Source organism: Hyperoodon ampullatus, assembly GCF_949752795.1.
Source record: "Hyperoodon ampullatus genome assembly, chromosome: X".
NCBI lineage: Eukaryota > Metazoa > Chordata > Mammalia > Artiodactyla > Ziphiidae > Hyperoodon > Hyperoodon ampullatus.
This window is the reverse complement of record NC_136913.1, coordinates 13,737,522-13,753,783: the sequence shown is the minus strand read 5'-3', so window position 1 is coordinate 13,753,783 and position 16,262 is coordinate 13,737,522. Positions and strand designations below refer to the sequence as shown.

The following is a 16,262-nucleotide window of genomic DNA, read 5'->3' as shown; positions in this document are numbered from 1 at the left end:
TTATGATTTGGTAATATTGAATTGTAGTTAGCCAATTCAGCTCAACAAACACTCATTGAGTATTTCTGAGACAATATTTAAAATAAACATGACTTGGTTGGAGAGAACAGACTTTGCACAAGCTGTTACTTCGCATTTTCTGAGTTTGCGGTGAAATCAAACTCAGACCTTTAGGATGCCTTCCCATTGTATAATTGAGTTTCTGGAGGCATGGAAATCTCATTTGTAAAGCTGAGAAGGAGTTTCACTCACTTTCCAAGATTCTCTTTAGCTTTAAATGTCTAAGAATCTGTAATCATACTGAATATTGAGTTGATGATTTTTGCGCTGATGATCTCGGGGACCTCTGAGCTGAACATTTTCTACTTTAGAGGTATAAAATGGCTCCAGATCCAGCCCGTCTCTAGTTTAGTTTTTATCTTTCGATTCCAAACTGAAGGGAGGGACACTCATGGAGGGAAAATATACATAACTGAAAGTTTAAGAAAATGAGGGGAGCGGTTTGATTATCGCCATTCTTGAATAAGGAAGGAGAAAATAAGGTCTGTGGCATGTGCTACAGGTGACACTTTAAAAAGCTGCTCTCAAAAGACAGTTCTAACTCCAGGTATATTTTAGTGTAAACCACAGACTTAATACTAGCGAACTTGATGAGATTCATTGAGTCAATGGCTAAGCTCTAAAGTGGGGTTAGCAAACCTTTTCTGTAAAGAGCCATATGTTTTATGATTTGAATGAACTGGTTTGTTAACATGGCAAAGTATTCTATACTTTGGTGTAACAAACATTATTTAAGATTATGTGTAATGGTAGTTTTAGAGCAAAATTAAGATATAAGGACATTGCAGAGTCTAGTTTTGTTGTATGACACACAGTAAGTGCTAAGCAAGTAAATGCTGTCAAATGCATGAATTCATCATATGCTTTGTTTTATTTCTAGGGGAAAAGCTAACAGATTAACATTAAAAGAATATTTATGTCTGGATTTGGAGTGTGGAATGTATTTTGTCTCTGAGCTTAGATCCTGTTTACTCTCTCTTTCAGGTACTAGAGGACACATATCTTAACTGGGTTGCTCTAAGGACTAATGCCTAAACCATCTCAGCATGGCCTGTAGAGGAGAAGGTGGGCATGGCCAGCGTCCCTCAGCTTCACTCTCCCATGTCAGCCCTGGACATCTTTCCACGTGTAGAACCTGTACCCATAATATATGCATGGTGTCGGACTTTTTCTACCCAAATATGGGAGGCGTGGAAGGCCACATTTACCAGCTCTCTCAGTGCCTGATTGAAAGAGGGCACAAGGTCATAGTTGTCACCCATGCTTATGGAGATCGCAAAGGCATCCGTTACCTCACTAATGGCCTCAAAGTCTATTACTTGCCTCTGAAAGTCATGTACAACCAATCTACAGCCACGACCCTCTTTCACAGTCTGCCATTGCTCAGGTACATATTTGTTCGGGAGAGAGTCACGATAATCCATTCACATAGTTCCTTTTCTACCATGGCCCATGATGCCCTCTTCCACGCCAAGACAATGGGCCTCCAGACAGTCTTCACGGACCATTCCCTTTTTGGATTTGCTGATGTCAGCTCGGTGCTTACAAACAAGCTTCTAACTGTGTCTCTTTGTGACACAAACCACATAATTTGTGTCTCTTACACTAGTAAGGAAAACACTGTGCTAAGAGCAGCACTGAATCCTGAAATAGTGTCCGTCATTCCTAATGCTGTAGATCCTACTGACTTCACTCCAGACCCATTTAGAAGGCATGATAGTGTAATAACTATTGTTGTTGTCAGCAGACTTGTTTACAGAAAAGGTAATGAAATGATAGCTACAAGTGCACTGCACAGCCTTTTTTTCCTTATAGAAAGCTGTTGAATATTTGTGTTATAATGATTGTTGGGCTTTTTGTTTTGTTTTATGGTTTTATAACAACTTCGTTAAATATAGCAAAGAAGGGTCTAATAATGTTTTATACATCTTAAAGAAGAAATTTCTGGAACAGTGGTAAATGCTATTCCCAGCCCCAGCCCCCGCCCCCCCCCATGCTTTCATAGTTACTTAAAAGGAAAAACAGTAACCTGATGTTATTTAATAGGTCAGGTCTTTAGAAAGTTTCCGTACACATGCAGTAGGAAGTACAGGGCCCAGACCATCACATAACCCTTTCTTTTCATTGCAGATATTTTGAAAACTAAGAAAATCACAAGGGTGAAAACTAAGATCAGCTGTAACTGTAGTATTGAGGGATGACCCTAATGAACGTTTGATTTATAGCTTTTCTGTCATTTTTATGCATACACTCAAAGTCAGTGAGCTTGTTCTGCACATTACTGTTTTGTAGCTTGCTTCTTTCCTTTAATCGTAGATAAGACATTAATAATGAATTGGCACGTAAGTGCTAAAGGGGGGTCAGATGGCCCAGAGTCTGATCCTGGCTCCATCCTCCTGTGTGATCGAAGACAAGCTACTTGACATCTCCGAGTCTCAGCTTTTTCTTTTGTGTGATTTGGGCAGCAGTGGTAATCTTGTGAGGTTCAGTGATGGTTCCTGTACAGTACTTAGCCCAGTTTGTACTCGGTACGTGTCTGCTGTGCACAAGGAGGATTGTTTTAGTGCCTCGGCAGCGCGTCATGGACGCCACAGTAGAATTTGTAGAGCCTTGCTGACTAAAAGTCTGAAGCAGTCCAGTTATTCAAAACAAATGGTTTTCTGGATGGTATTTGAAAACCTGTCCAGCAATCAAAATTGTCACTAAAAGTGGGGAATTGTTAAAAAGATAATATGTAAACCCCCCCTTTCAAATATTTTAATTTACTCAAAATATTATTACCACGCACTGAATCACCAATAATTTGATTTAGGCCTGCAGGCTTAAGAGTACTGGTCCACTGATTTGAGCTGCATCATCTTTCTTGCACAATCACCTTTAAAAAGCATAACTTACAGTTGCCAGTTTGGGTCTCTTAAATGTGGTGAGAACCTAAGGGCATATGAAGTTATGTACTTCTGGATTTTTCATTTGTTTTTGATCTTATACAGTGGTTCAGGATATCCCCTAATCTGACAAGGTTTTTTTTTTTTTACTGTGTCTTTATTGAATTTTTTAAACCGTTCAGCTTAGTTTCACAGAAACTCATTTTGTCCATTTATGTGCTATTTAAATACTGTAACAAGTATAATAGGCATCAGACAGATTTGTGGACAAATGCAGCTGATTCTTGGTCAGCATGAAGCTCAGCGGTGGGACCAGCAGTGTCCCAGTGCACTAGGGAGTGGCCTGAAATCCACGTGTGGGCCTTGGTCAGGATGGTTTACCTTTGGAATGGAGAGCCTTGGTCCATGCGGTGATCCACTAAGCGGAGGTTGGTGAGAAAACTTCTACTGAACTGCATTTTTGGGGGTGACGGCAATGAAATGCTTCCATTCTTTACTTGAAGAAGATGTGAATGGAGCAGCATTCTGTGTTCTGAATCCCTCTTGGGATATTGATAATGTGTTTGTTGTAACTTAAGAAATGTGCCTATTTTGTTTTTTCACCAAATAATATATCTTTGTGAGATAGCTAGCTGAGAAAGCATATGATGCATACATGGTCAAGGATCCGAGCAAAATTAACTTACCTGTTCAAAGATTGAACCTGTTACCTTTACTTCACTAACTATGGTATTTTAACCAGCTGAGCTAACCACCAAAGAGTGAAGGTACAACTTTCCTGTTCTCAATTCAGTCATTTAACAAATATTTATCAAACCCTTTCCGTATGTCAGGCACTGTGCAAAAAGTAACATTCTGAGAAGGAATGGCCACATCTGTAGCCCAAAAGTGAGTAGTTGTATTAATGGTCCATTAATTATTAATACATTAATTTCTTTAGGAGGTGTTCATTTGGACCAGATATCAAAGGCCGCTGGAACGTATTAAGTAAGAGAGAATAAATCAAAAGTCATATTACCCAGGATCGCTGGCCTCTTCCCCCTTCCATTGAGCCTGTTTTGCTCTCAGGCAGGGTTTAGCAGCGCTCACGTGCATTTGCAGACATGTCCCACTTCTTGCTCTAGTGCTAATGATGACTTACATGTATATTCTGCAGTTGATAAAAGCCTGTACATGGTACAGTACCTCACTTGACCCTCCCAGCAACTGTAGGGTAGATGTTACCTGCATGTAACAGACAAACTGAGTCTCAGAGGGGGTAAGTAACTCACCCAGGTTACACAGTAAGTAACAGAGATGACAAGCCTGAGTTGAGCTCTTCTCGAGTTAAGGTCTCCTGTTCCCTCCACCCTCAGCCCAGCCACCATTATCCTAGGTATAGATTCAGAAGATTCTATTAGACTGTGCTTTAGAAGCACTTCAGATCAGAGCTTTTCTTGTCCATTTTGTGAGAATATGGCAATTGAAAGTCCTTTGGTACGTTTCATTGTTTTAGACTCTTGTTAGAGGCACCAGAACATTTCTTCTTATGGGGAGAAAAAACCTTTATTCTTAGAATAATAATATAGATCATTGATAATATTAATCGGTTCCGTTTCTTTTAATGTACTTGTCAGAATTAAACAACAATGCATTGAAAGTCCATCGCCTGGTATAGTAAGCCCTCAGTAATTGTAGCGATTGTTACTAATTATGATTATTGCTCTATATGTGGGGTTTTGGTTTTTTTCATTTAAAGTATGGATTCTTAACCTTTGTATTAGGAGGGAGAGAGGGCAAGGAGGGAGGGGAAGGAAAGACTTGTAGGAGGTTACTTGTTAAAAGTCATTAAGACACCTGGTTTATCTAAAAATCCAGTTGATGGACTTGGTAATAAACTTGAAACAAAGATAGGTAAGATTTTAATGAGAAGCTTTCATAATTCAGAAAAGCCACATGTGAATTTATGTTTGCTAATGCAATCATATTTTGAAAATACTAGCAGAGTTTACATAATAAATCCTACTTTGAATTATTTAATAAAAATGACCCTATATATATTATTTCTCCTGCCATCTTTTTAATAATTGATCTGCCTGTATTTGGGAAGATTGATAGAAGAAGTGCAGTTCTTGTGTATGTATGTGTATGCATTTCTTAAACTTTAACTGGCTTATTTTACATTTACTTTTGAATGTGTATGATTTGTACTTGTTAATGAGCTAAATTCTTGAACATCAACACTACTGTCACTTTGGATTGCTACTTTCAGACTAGTAGGGCATGATTTATTTTGCTGCTTTATATTACCTAAGGTTGTATTTACATATTATAAGAAAGTTTCATTAAAAAGAAAAAAAAGGACCAAGATGCACCCTTTTGTTCTGCAGACTGTAATGATCTGGCAGTGGAAGTCCTGCCACCTTCATTCACTGTCATTCTGGGGAAGTGGGCTGTAGCAGATTTGGATGGACTATTATAAATTTTGCTAATACCCTAGTGTTCGCTGCAAAATCCTCTGTACAAACTGCATTCTCAACAAAACAGAAGCAGCAGTCATATTTTGCTGCTTAGCCCTTTCCTATAGTAGGAAGTAGAATCATAACGCTGGTAGAATTTTATAGGTGAAAGAGACCTTGGACTTCAGGTACATCGGTCTGTACATCATTTTCTCTTATCAGGAAATTCCCATTATCAAAGAGTTTGCTCGTAAAAAGATCTGGGTCAAGACCCAGATCTCCAGTCAACTCTCCTGCTCTGCAGAAAATTTTAACTGAAATGTAAGCTACCTCAAATGCCATTTTTTAGCAGTAGGTGTTGTGTAAACACAGGTGAATAACCTAGAACACAATGTTGAAACGAAGCAGAATAGTCCACGAACTGGGTGTGTGGAAGTTACCCATGGGTGTCAGTGTATATATCCTCAAGAACTCTTGGGGGACCCCTGGCAGTTTGTGAACGATTCCACCATTCCAGGAAGGGTTTAAGAGAATTTGTTTCTCTACTTAAGTAAGGGAGGCATAGCTAATATTACTTTTCAAAGTGAGTGGATTCTCAGAAGTTCTGATAAAATTTTTTTAAGGTTAATTATTGATAACTCAAACATTCAACTTGATGTTTTCAGGGACCGATTTGCTTAGTGGTATAATACCTGAACTCTGTCAGAAATATCGCAATTTAAATTTCATAATTGGAGGAGAGGGACCAAAGAGAGTCATTTTGGAAGAAATACGGGAAAGATACCATCTCCATGACAGGTATTGATGGATTCCATATTGTCTTGGGTGAGAAAATATCAGTTACCTAAAATTGGTTTTGGCTACATGCCTGCATTAAGTGGGCTGCTTCTCCTACATGTACTTGATATAAAGATGTAATGCAAGGCCTATTTAAGAAAAATTATATAAAATGGGGAACCCTACTTAAGGAATTAATAATTTTATTTTTTCTGTTAGCCCAACATTATTTGACTTTAGGGGGCACTGGTTGGGGCACCCGAGAATGCACAAAAAAACAACTATTTGATCGGAAATGTTTGCAGATTCTCAAGCCATACTGAGTTGTGATTTAAATAGCACGGCCCAAGTCATGTAAATTGCTCTGCATGTACAGATTTGAACATTTCTCTTCCTCGGTAACTTAGTTAACATGTGAGCTGTCTGCATGTGAAGCATCAATTTAAAAGGGACATTTTCCTGTTTAGAAACGACACTTTAACATTTACTCATCAAAGTGTATTAACATTTTCATTGAATGCAGACTGATTTTGGAGAAGATGAAATTTGATCTGTGTGACAAAAGTTAGAAATATGTTAGCTGTACAAGCTTTAACCAAACAGCTTTATATGACTTTCTTTTAGATCAGAGTTGGGTGATATTAATCTTTTGAGATGGAAAACATTAGAAGCAGTAAGAATCTAAGTATAATATGAGTAGCACACTTGGCCTATAAATGGTATTTCTTTCGTAGCATGATTTTTACTCCCCTCTTTTTTCTCTCGTTTCAAAAATCAGAGTGCGTCTCTTGGGAGCCTTAGAACACAAAGAAGTCAGAAATGTCTTAGTTCAAGGACATATTTTTCTTAATACTTCCCTTACTGAAGCATTCTGCATGGCAATTGTGGAAGCAGCCAGTTGTGGTTTACAGGTAAAAAGCTTTGAGGGCTTATTACATTGTTGGGGTTTCTGTATTTGTATTTTGAAAAATAATCAGATGCAGTCTGTAATATTTTTTAAATTGGTATTGTCTATTTTCCTGAGAGATGAATTATGGAGGATCACGTGTTCTTTTTTTCTTTTTAAGGTTGTAAGTACCAGGGTTGGTGGAATTCCTGAAGTACTTCCAGAAAATCTTATCATTTTATGTGAGCCTTCTGTAAAATCTTTGTGTGAGGGATTGGAAAAAGCTGTTTCCCAACTGAAGTCAGGAGCATTGCCGTCTCCAGAAAATATCCACAACATCGTAAAGGCTTTCTACACCTGGAGGAATGTTGCGGAGAGAACTGAAAAAGTATGTCACATGCTAAGAGAAGGGTATTTGAAGATTGTGTCTTGAATTCTTACTTGATGTTTCACGTACACACTTGCTGCTTTTTTTTTTTTTTTTTTTTTTTTGCAGTACACGGGCCTCTCACTGCTGTGGCCTCTCCCGTTGTGGAGCACAGGCTCCCGACGCGCAGGCTCAGCGGCCATGGCTCACGGGCCCAGCCGCTCCGCGGCATGTGGGATCTTCCCAGACTGGGGCACGAACCCATGTCCCCTGCATCGGCAGGCGGACTCTCAACCACTGCGCCACCAGGGAAGCCCACACTTGCTTCTTTTATATAGGTTTACCATTTCTGCTCTATTGCTTAAGTTTATGAAGTCTCTTCCAAATGAAGTGAATTCTGTATTACTTCTGGTATATGTTAGGCTAAGTTTCTAGTCAAATCATTGCATTTGACATCTGAAAATAGCAGTAATGCAGTATCTAGACCTTTCATTAAACTGGGCATGCAGGAGTTACAAAATTTTCTAGAAGTCACAACAATTAGAGGCAAAACTAATATTAAGATCTACTCTTAGACATTTTCTTGAGGCTCTTTATAATTCTAAAGCATATAGGTCTATTAGAAAATGTATGGTTTTGCTTAGCCCGATTGTGGCAACTTTATAAGTTACAAATATTTAATCCAGGCTACTTCCTAAAACTCCCGTGTCACTTTTGCTAGCTGCTGTGATTTTTCTACAGGAGAGGGATTTTTGCATCTTTGGGCTGATTGAGAACATAGTAAGTTAGAATTCAAAAAGCACGTGACAAATGTTGGAAATAGGATCACAAATAAAAAGCAGCAGTAGAAAATTGGTAAAAGGACAGGTGCAGGATATAGGTTAATGCCCTGAAGTGGGAGAGTACAGTTGTGGGAAGTGCTTCCCTATTTTGAGGTCAGGACCTCATTTATTCTACTCAGTTGTGCCCTTTGTTTAAGTACCTCTCATGACTTCGTCTACCTCCTGCCTCTTATTATCACATAGCAAGCTGGATGGAAACGCTGTGCTTCTTAGAAATTGTGACCCAGAAAGACAGTCAGTTGGGAGCGTGGAGAAGGTAGTGCTTTATACTCTCATTGTATTCAGTGGAGCAACTAGTTTCTAGCCCAAAGTAGAGAGCAAGATGGAGCCGAGTAAGCAGAAAGGCTTTCTTACTTGGTTTAAATTGTAAATTCCCATACGTAAGGTGAGCCCCGGTTTGAATGGAAATGCAACAAAACTCTTTTTATCTCTAAAAATCGTCATACACAGTTTGCATTGAAACATAAGTTTCAATTAACAAACAGTTTTGACTGAAATAGCTCTGAGATAGCCACTTTCTGGAAGTTTTGCAGTTGCACCACCCGTATGAAGTAAGTACATTTCCTTGTTTTCCTTTGGAAGTTGGGGCGCAGCACTGATTACCTGCTGGGAGCGCGTGGCAGAATCGCCCCGGGAGCCTTTTCGGGCTCTGTCCGGTTCATCTTCCTGTGCCCACTGCTGGATTCTAAAGTGACCCTTTAGGAGCAGAGGGCATATGGGAATGGTGGGCAGGGATATTTGGTTCGGCAGGTTTTTTCAGTGAAACCCACCCTGATTGAGGACCACATCTCTGTAATTGTGCCTTTACCTTCTTGATCAACGTCATGTAAATCTCAGAAGTTTGCGCTGTTGTAGATAATAAGTTTGGGGCAAAGAACTACGGTGACAGTTTGTCAGCTTGTGTTAAAGGAGCGCATTAGGTTTTTTTACAAAACCACAAATTTTCTTTTAGTTAGGCTTAAAGTAATAGTAGGACGTCTGTATTGTTTGCAGTTTTACACTCTGGCAATTTATAGTATACATTCCAAAAAAAACGTTAATCCTTGTCCCTAATGGATTTTCCTCCCTGTCATTCTCTCCATAGTAGCAAATTGTTATTTTGTCACTTGAGATCATAAATTAACTGACTTAGAAATAAAGGTGGACACACGGGTGAGTTTGTAGTTGCTCTTTTAATTCTACCTGTTCCACACAGGATGTTTGATCCCTTTCAACTCCTTAGTTTAACTGCTATTTAGAAAAATTGATCAAGAAATGGAATCAGCATTCATGCTGGAAACATACTTTTTCATTTATAATTCTCCAGTCTCAGCATAACGCTCGATATAATTCTGACTACAGTGTATTCCAAATGTCCTCGGGCTAGAGGAGCTCGATGAAAACAGCCCGGACCTTTCAGAGGCCGTTGACCTTTAGAACTTGCTCTGCACGTCAGAACTTTCTTGAGTTCAAAAGGAGATGGTTTACAGGTCTGATAACATGAGAATGACCACAGGTAATGCCCAAATGCAGTTAAAAAACATGAATGCCGGCCCATTTTGTGTTTGAAATAAGTATATTCAAGGAGCTTTGTTTTTTTCTTTAATATTTCAGAGTTTAGTGCTTAGCAATACTTTGAGAAAGCAAGCCACCTACTACCAATGCTCAGCAGTAAACTTTATTTTGTTTGCCACTGTTTGACCTGTACCATCTACCAAAACTTCCCCCATCTCTTTGTGCTCCTTTTACTTGGAATCCGTGAAATGTCTCTGTATATTCTCCCCATCTGTGCTCAGCAACACGGCGTCACTTGGCTGTGGAAAGAGGAGCCTCTCTGTACCCAGAAGCACACTAGATTGTAACTCTCTGATGGTAGTTGAGTCAAGGAATCTTAAAGGGCCAGTCCTTCTTCCCTGCTTGGGGAGTCACTGCTGAAGTAAATATGGCCTCGACAGGTGGCCCGAAAAGCCGCTCCAGCATCTCAGGACTTTGGAATTCTCATAGTTGGTTAAATATTGGTGGGGATCCCCTAGGGGACAGGAGCCGTGGTAGATTCATCTTTGTACCACACGGTATACATACCCCAGTGTTCTGTCCAGAATAGGCACTCCATAAGTGTTGACTCAAATGGCAATACGTAGTGTAATCAGTTTCATTCATCACATCATTTCTGTAACAGCAGTGAAATGTGCGCGCCTTCTGTTGACATCTCTAATGCACTCCTGGTCTGTGCAGGTCGTTGTTTATTGTGGCTCCCGGTGCTCATTCTCGGCTCTCTCCCGCCAGGTGTATGACCACGTGGCGGCAGAAGCTATGTTACCGATGGACAAACGACTGGACAGACTCATCTCTCAATGTGGCCACTTGACAGGCTGCATTTTTGCTTTGTTGGCTGTATTCAACTTGTTCTTCCTCATTTTCCTGAGATGGGTGACTCCAGATTCTATCATCGATGTTGCAGTAGATGCCACAGGGCCAAAGGGTGCCTGGACTCATCAGTATCCTTACAGGAAAAAGGTGGACGAGAACAATGAGGTATCTAAAACCAGGTAGAAGAAAGCCTGGATTGTGAGATTTTAAACACTTGTAATAGTTCTATTAAGACTATTGAAAATAACCTTGCTTTTTTTCTTTTTAAAGTTAATAGTAAGTTATGCTACCTCTTTATCATTCCGTGTTTTATTTTGAGGAAAGATAAACACTTATGCAATTCCTGAGTGTAGAAACTCCTTGCACTTATTTAAAATTTGGGAGAGAACATTGAAGCCACTCAGGTATGCAATTTTTCAGACTACTGAAATCCCTCTAGCAGAGATGTTTTAACGTTATATTTTGGGAGCTTTGGGTGCTGAAGGGCCAAACGTTTTCTGGGCATTTTTTGGCCAGTTTTAAATGTTCTACCATTAATCAGACATTCACCAGATGTTTACAAGTTTTCTTTAGGGAAGTACAACAACTCTGTGAACTATTTTAAGTTGTGTTCATACTACATTTATTAGACACTTAAGTCGTGTTCTTAAACTTTTATTGGGTATGCTCAGTAAGTGTTCCATATAATCAGCAGGTTTTTTGAGTAAAATGGGCTGTCAGCGACCAGCATGTTTTAAGCACCTACCACGCATAGAATGTTGAACTAGATGCTTCCTGCGGTAAGGACCGGCGGTGGGGGGTGGGGGGGTGCATTCGCTCTTTGTTGATCACTCAGATGGCTCACTTCGACATAGTCAGGTTTGACATGAAGTGGTAAGATATCCGCCATGTCGAAAATGCTCATGCTTTTAATGCCAGGAAAACATTGCCGGCATACTCGGAGTTCTTCTTTGATCTTGTTGGATGCATTCTCCTAGGTTGAGCCTTCATCTTCGTTTGTGTGTATGAAAATACTTTTTGCTTTTTAAATACTAGGGACCGATACCACTGTTGATGATAGTGCAGAGAAACCCTCCACATCTCTCAGTGCATAATTTAGTCCTCTGTCAATGCCTTCTTGTTTTCCGAGCACAATGTACGAGGTGTGCCATCTCAAAATCAGCTGCTACCCTGTCCCTTTGATAGAAGTCACTTCCCTTCACTTGTGGCCTAGCTGATGCCTGATAAGTATTGTCAGTGTGCAGAAGTCTTGACCCCAGAATGTTTTGTTTATAGCCAATTGAGTCTGAAAATTTTAGGAACACAGTCTCTTTGTCGATGGATGTTGTTAACTGTAATCGTTGTGGCTCATAGCCATGGGTTTTTAAACCCCCAGTTATCCACATGGTGTGTCTTATTAATTCTTTGAACTCCTTAGAATAAGTTTTTGTGGTTAAGGACTGTGAAGTCACAAGAATGAGGCACTGTGGGTGCACTAGTTAGATGCTGGCAGTATTGCGATTCTGTACAGGATTTTTTTTTTAATGACAACATTCACAGAACTTCTTTTAAAAAAGTATCTTAACATACCTACTAATTGGTTGCCACTGATACATAAGAAATATATTTGTGTTTTGTACTAAAACACAAATGCAAGAGTGCAATTTTTAAAATCTAGAAGTTAGGGGTTCTTTTGTTAAAGAAAAACAGACTGACCCAAACCATTAAATCTTACTGGGATTTTTATGTGTAGAAACTGACTTATATAAATATGAAATAAACAGTGCCAATATTCATGATAAAGCAAGAAAGTGTAACATTTGGTTTAATTTATTCTGTTCAGCAATTTTTAAAGGCATACTGCTGTTTTTTTCTTGTATGTTATTTTTGTTTCTTAGCTCTTTTTTTTCAGAATTGTCTATTAAATTGCCATTTATTTCAGATGGAAATAGGATTTAAAGTTCTTGCATGAAACATGTAATTTGCATATTTTCCTTTTTTTTTTCCCTTTAGCAAATGGAAGTAAATCTGCTTGTTCTAGTAAATCTTAATTTTCAGGCTTCCCGAATACCTAAATTGTAACTGTCATTGTTGCACTGGTCAATATGTGGAAACATATTGTTCTGCCCTGCTACTTACATTTATTTGAAAGTGAACTTGCAGTGATGAGGAATTTATGAAAAATATATTGTATTTCTTTTGATGTTCCAAAAAGTAGCACATGTAAAACTGATTTATGGAAACATGCTACATGTCCTAAAATAAAGACCAAAATGACATTTTGACATTTTTCTTGAGTTTGTCTTGTTTGAAGAACAGAATATTATTTACTAGTTGAGCAACACTGCCCACAGCCCCTACCTCCCATGGTTTTTTTTTTTCAGTGCAATTTGATGTTTTGCTTGGTCTGTTAGAAAAACAGGAAATATCCTTCAGTTGATGAATTACTCTGTCATCTTTTCTTTCTACAATATTCTCTCTTTTACTCATGGAATAGCAAGTTCAATTGTGCCTTTGTTTCCTAATCCAAACTCTTGTTTTTCAGTGCACTAGAGTTTTTCAGTACACTGTGTGAGACAAATGAATACATCTGTAAAGTACTGTGCATGTGAGCTACATAATTATGCATTATATCTTGCAAGCTATTTTAAGAGAAATTGGAATTTTGACTTCATTTACAGAAGCCCAGTGTATGATCAGGCCCCCCAAGATGGCTGTTCTCTTGCTCTCTGTACATCCCCTGCTGGACCAGTGCCTGCTTCACCTACGCCCCACTCACATGACTGACCTTGCTACATACCTGCCCCAGCAGAGCTAGTGATTATTCTAATCTTTAGATCAGAACATCTCCACCTGATAACTTATCAAAGGAGCCGTGAGGGGGCGTGCCCCTCTGCTGGTTTCCCTGGTAACTGATGAGCCCACCTGACGTCAATTCCCCTATAACTGGTAAATCTGCCCCTTTCCCTCGGTAGCGAAGACTCCTGCCATGTCCCGCCATCCTGCCAGCTGCTGTCTGCCGCACGCCGTGGGGTGTCGCTCCAGGACCTTGCTTCAAATGTGTAAGATCCCCCATCTATTAAACCACTGATATCTCTGTCGCTGACTCTAGGCTCTTCAGTCTTGAGGCTGGGAAAGTATAGGGTTTGCAGGCCTGCAGGGTGTAGCCCGATGCCCAGCTTCTCCCACCCACTTTGTTGGAAGCAGTGGAAAGCAGTCCCCTACGTTGATATGTTCTGATTTATCTTCCACCAAAACATTTTTGGCTCAGTCAGGGTATCCTAGGTCTGTGTTTAGTTTCGTGAAGGATTTTTTTTCTTTTTGCGGTACGCGGGCCTCTCACTGTTGTGGCCTCTCCCGTTGCGGAGCACAGGCTCCGGACGCGCAGGCTCAGAGGCCATGGCTCACGGGCCCACCCGCTCCGCGGCATGTGGGATCCTCCCGGACCGGGGCACGAACCCGTGTCCCCTGCATCGGCAGGCGGACTCTCAACCACTGCGCCACCGGGGAAGCCCTTGTGAAGGATTTTTAAAGGCCTCTTTATCCTTCTCTGCATTCCCAAAAGAATCTGGGTAGATGTTAAATTGTATCATTCTGTGGCTGGATTTTTAAAATCTGAAATTCTGAAAATTAAAGTTCTCTACAGATTTTGATTTGTATTCACAGTACTTTGGGGAGCTGATTTTCCTTTATCCTTCATATTTGGTTGTGGCTCAGTGATTCTCAACTGGATGTGGCAGTGGTGATTTTGCCCCCTGGGGGACATCTGGCAGTGCCTGGAGACATTCCTGTTTGTTCCAATTGGATAGGAGTGGGGCACTGGCATCAGGTGGGCTGCTGCTAAATATCCTGTGATGCTTTTGGACTGCCCCCCACACCAAAGAATTATCTGGCCCAAAATGCCGGTAGTGCCAAGGCTGAGAAACCCTGGAGGTCTACATGGTTTCGCCTCCTTAAAAGATACCATGAGTTAACTCCTTACTTCAGTAGCCTTTTACACCTGTCTCAAATGTAGTGCTCAAACGTGCTAAAGATGGTCTCTCTGAAAGAGTACAAAAGTCGAGCTTCTCATGGCCAGCTTTTCTGGTATGTAAAACAAAAAGAACAGCGAGGTTTTAAATGAAAATTAGGGCGAAAACAAGATTGAATAATTGTTATGTAATACTAGATACACCACTGGGCTGACGTGAGTAAGTGATCACCTTCTTACAGAACAACTGGAGAAAGAGACATGAAAAGAACTGAAATACTTGTGTTGTATTTTCATACATTGGCACGCTACCAGGTAATCTAAGCTTGGTAAAGTAACCTTATATGTTAATATACGTCCTTGAGAATGGAAACCGCACAGGCTCGTGATGGCATGGTGATACACAGAAATGGGTATGTTGTATATTGTGACTCAAGGCTGATTCTCATGCCTTACCCTTTTCACAGAGTACAGGGAGGCGGTTCTTACATAGGGAGTCATTCTGTTTTGCCTGAGTGCTAGGAGAAACTCCTGTATTTTTGCATCAAGCATTTATTAAATAAGATTGATTTAGTTGTCTCCTATAATTTTATTTGGGCTTGTTTTTTCCAATAGGTTGTAGAAATTTAGAAAATCTAATAAAGCCAAGAATGAAACAGGAGACCTAGAGTTTCCTCATCTATTTTTCCCAGGTGAGGAAACTTACACATAAATCAATTTTACCGGTATTGGCCAGCTGATGCATGTCAAAGAATCAGGGTTACAAGAGAATATTGTCCAGCGAGGGAAGGTACTGATTCACAGAATCTTTGGGTACTTCACCCAAAACCTAGATCATCTTCATCCATTTCATTGCAAGTCCTCCATGATCGACTATAGCCCACATTTTCCAGAATGAGGCACCACCTTTACTGACACCTACAATGGGAAGTAAAAGACCAGGAATGTTGCCGGAGGACTTTGTCACGGATGAAACTATTACAGCCAGTGGCCTAATGCTTCCAGTCTGGAGAGGGCTCCAAGCTGGGCCTTTTAGGGGCTTCCCTGGCGGTCTAGTGGTCAAGACTCCACACTTCCACTGCAGGGGGCACAGGTTCAATCCCTGGTTGGAGAACTAAGATCCCACATGCTGTGTGGTGCAGCCAAAAGAAAAAAATTAAATCAAGCTGGACCTTTTATTAAATACTGCCTTAGAGTAAATAATCTTTCTTAACTGGTCATATTTTAGATTTGGGCTTTATCTCCCATAAACCTCAGAATGCAGAGGAAATGAAACGTTCCAGGGGCTGGTACTTCCCACCAAGACCATAGAATGTATTAGTACTTCTTTTCATGAGCTTCAAATAACTTGCTTCGTCCCCATGGGATCTGAAAGGTTTGTTCTATCTTCCCAATCCTGCCTTCCAATATAATGTAGCAAAAACTGGGATTTAGGAGTAAGAACATTTTGGACATGAATCCTGTTTGTTAAACAACACTGAGGAATGTAGGTCTAGAACTATTGGGTGTTTCTGGTTTGAAGGAAGTCTCTTTAGTTAATTTAACATTGCCATGAATGTCAGTGCATGCAGTCGCCAAATCACAGTTAGCTTAGAATCTACAAGCTCAGTTCTCCGTAACAGGAACACAGAGAGCTAGAAGGTTTAAAATAGATGTCATATGATACCGATTATAACTCAGTGAAATTTTGCAGTCCCAAGAACCTATAC

General features: G+C 40.1%; 1 protein-coding gene across 1 annotated transcript; it reads left to right on the top strand.

Moving 5' to 3' along the window:
* Positions 1-1,106: 1,106 nt before the first annotated feature.
* Positions 1,107-10,787, top strand: PIGA (phosphatidylinositol glycan anchor biosynthesis class A; the record flags this gene model as incomplete). The annotated part of the gene is made up of 5 exons (XM_079727804.1): positions 1,107-1,824; positions 6,049-6,181; positions 6,939-7,071; positions 7,228-7,434; positions 10,521-10,787. 5 exons carry the CDS (start codon positions 1,107-1,109, stop codon positions 10,785-10,787), a joined length of 1,458 nt encoding a protein of 485 aa, XP_079583930.1.
* Between the last annotated feature and the right edge of the window lie 5,475 nt (positions 10,788-16,262).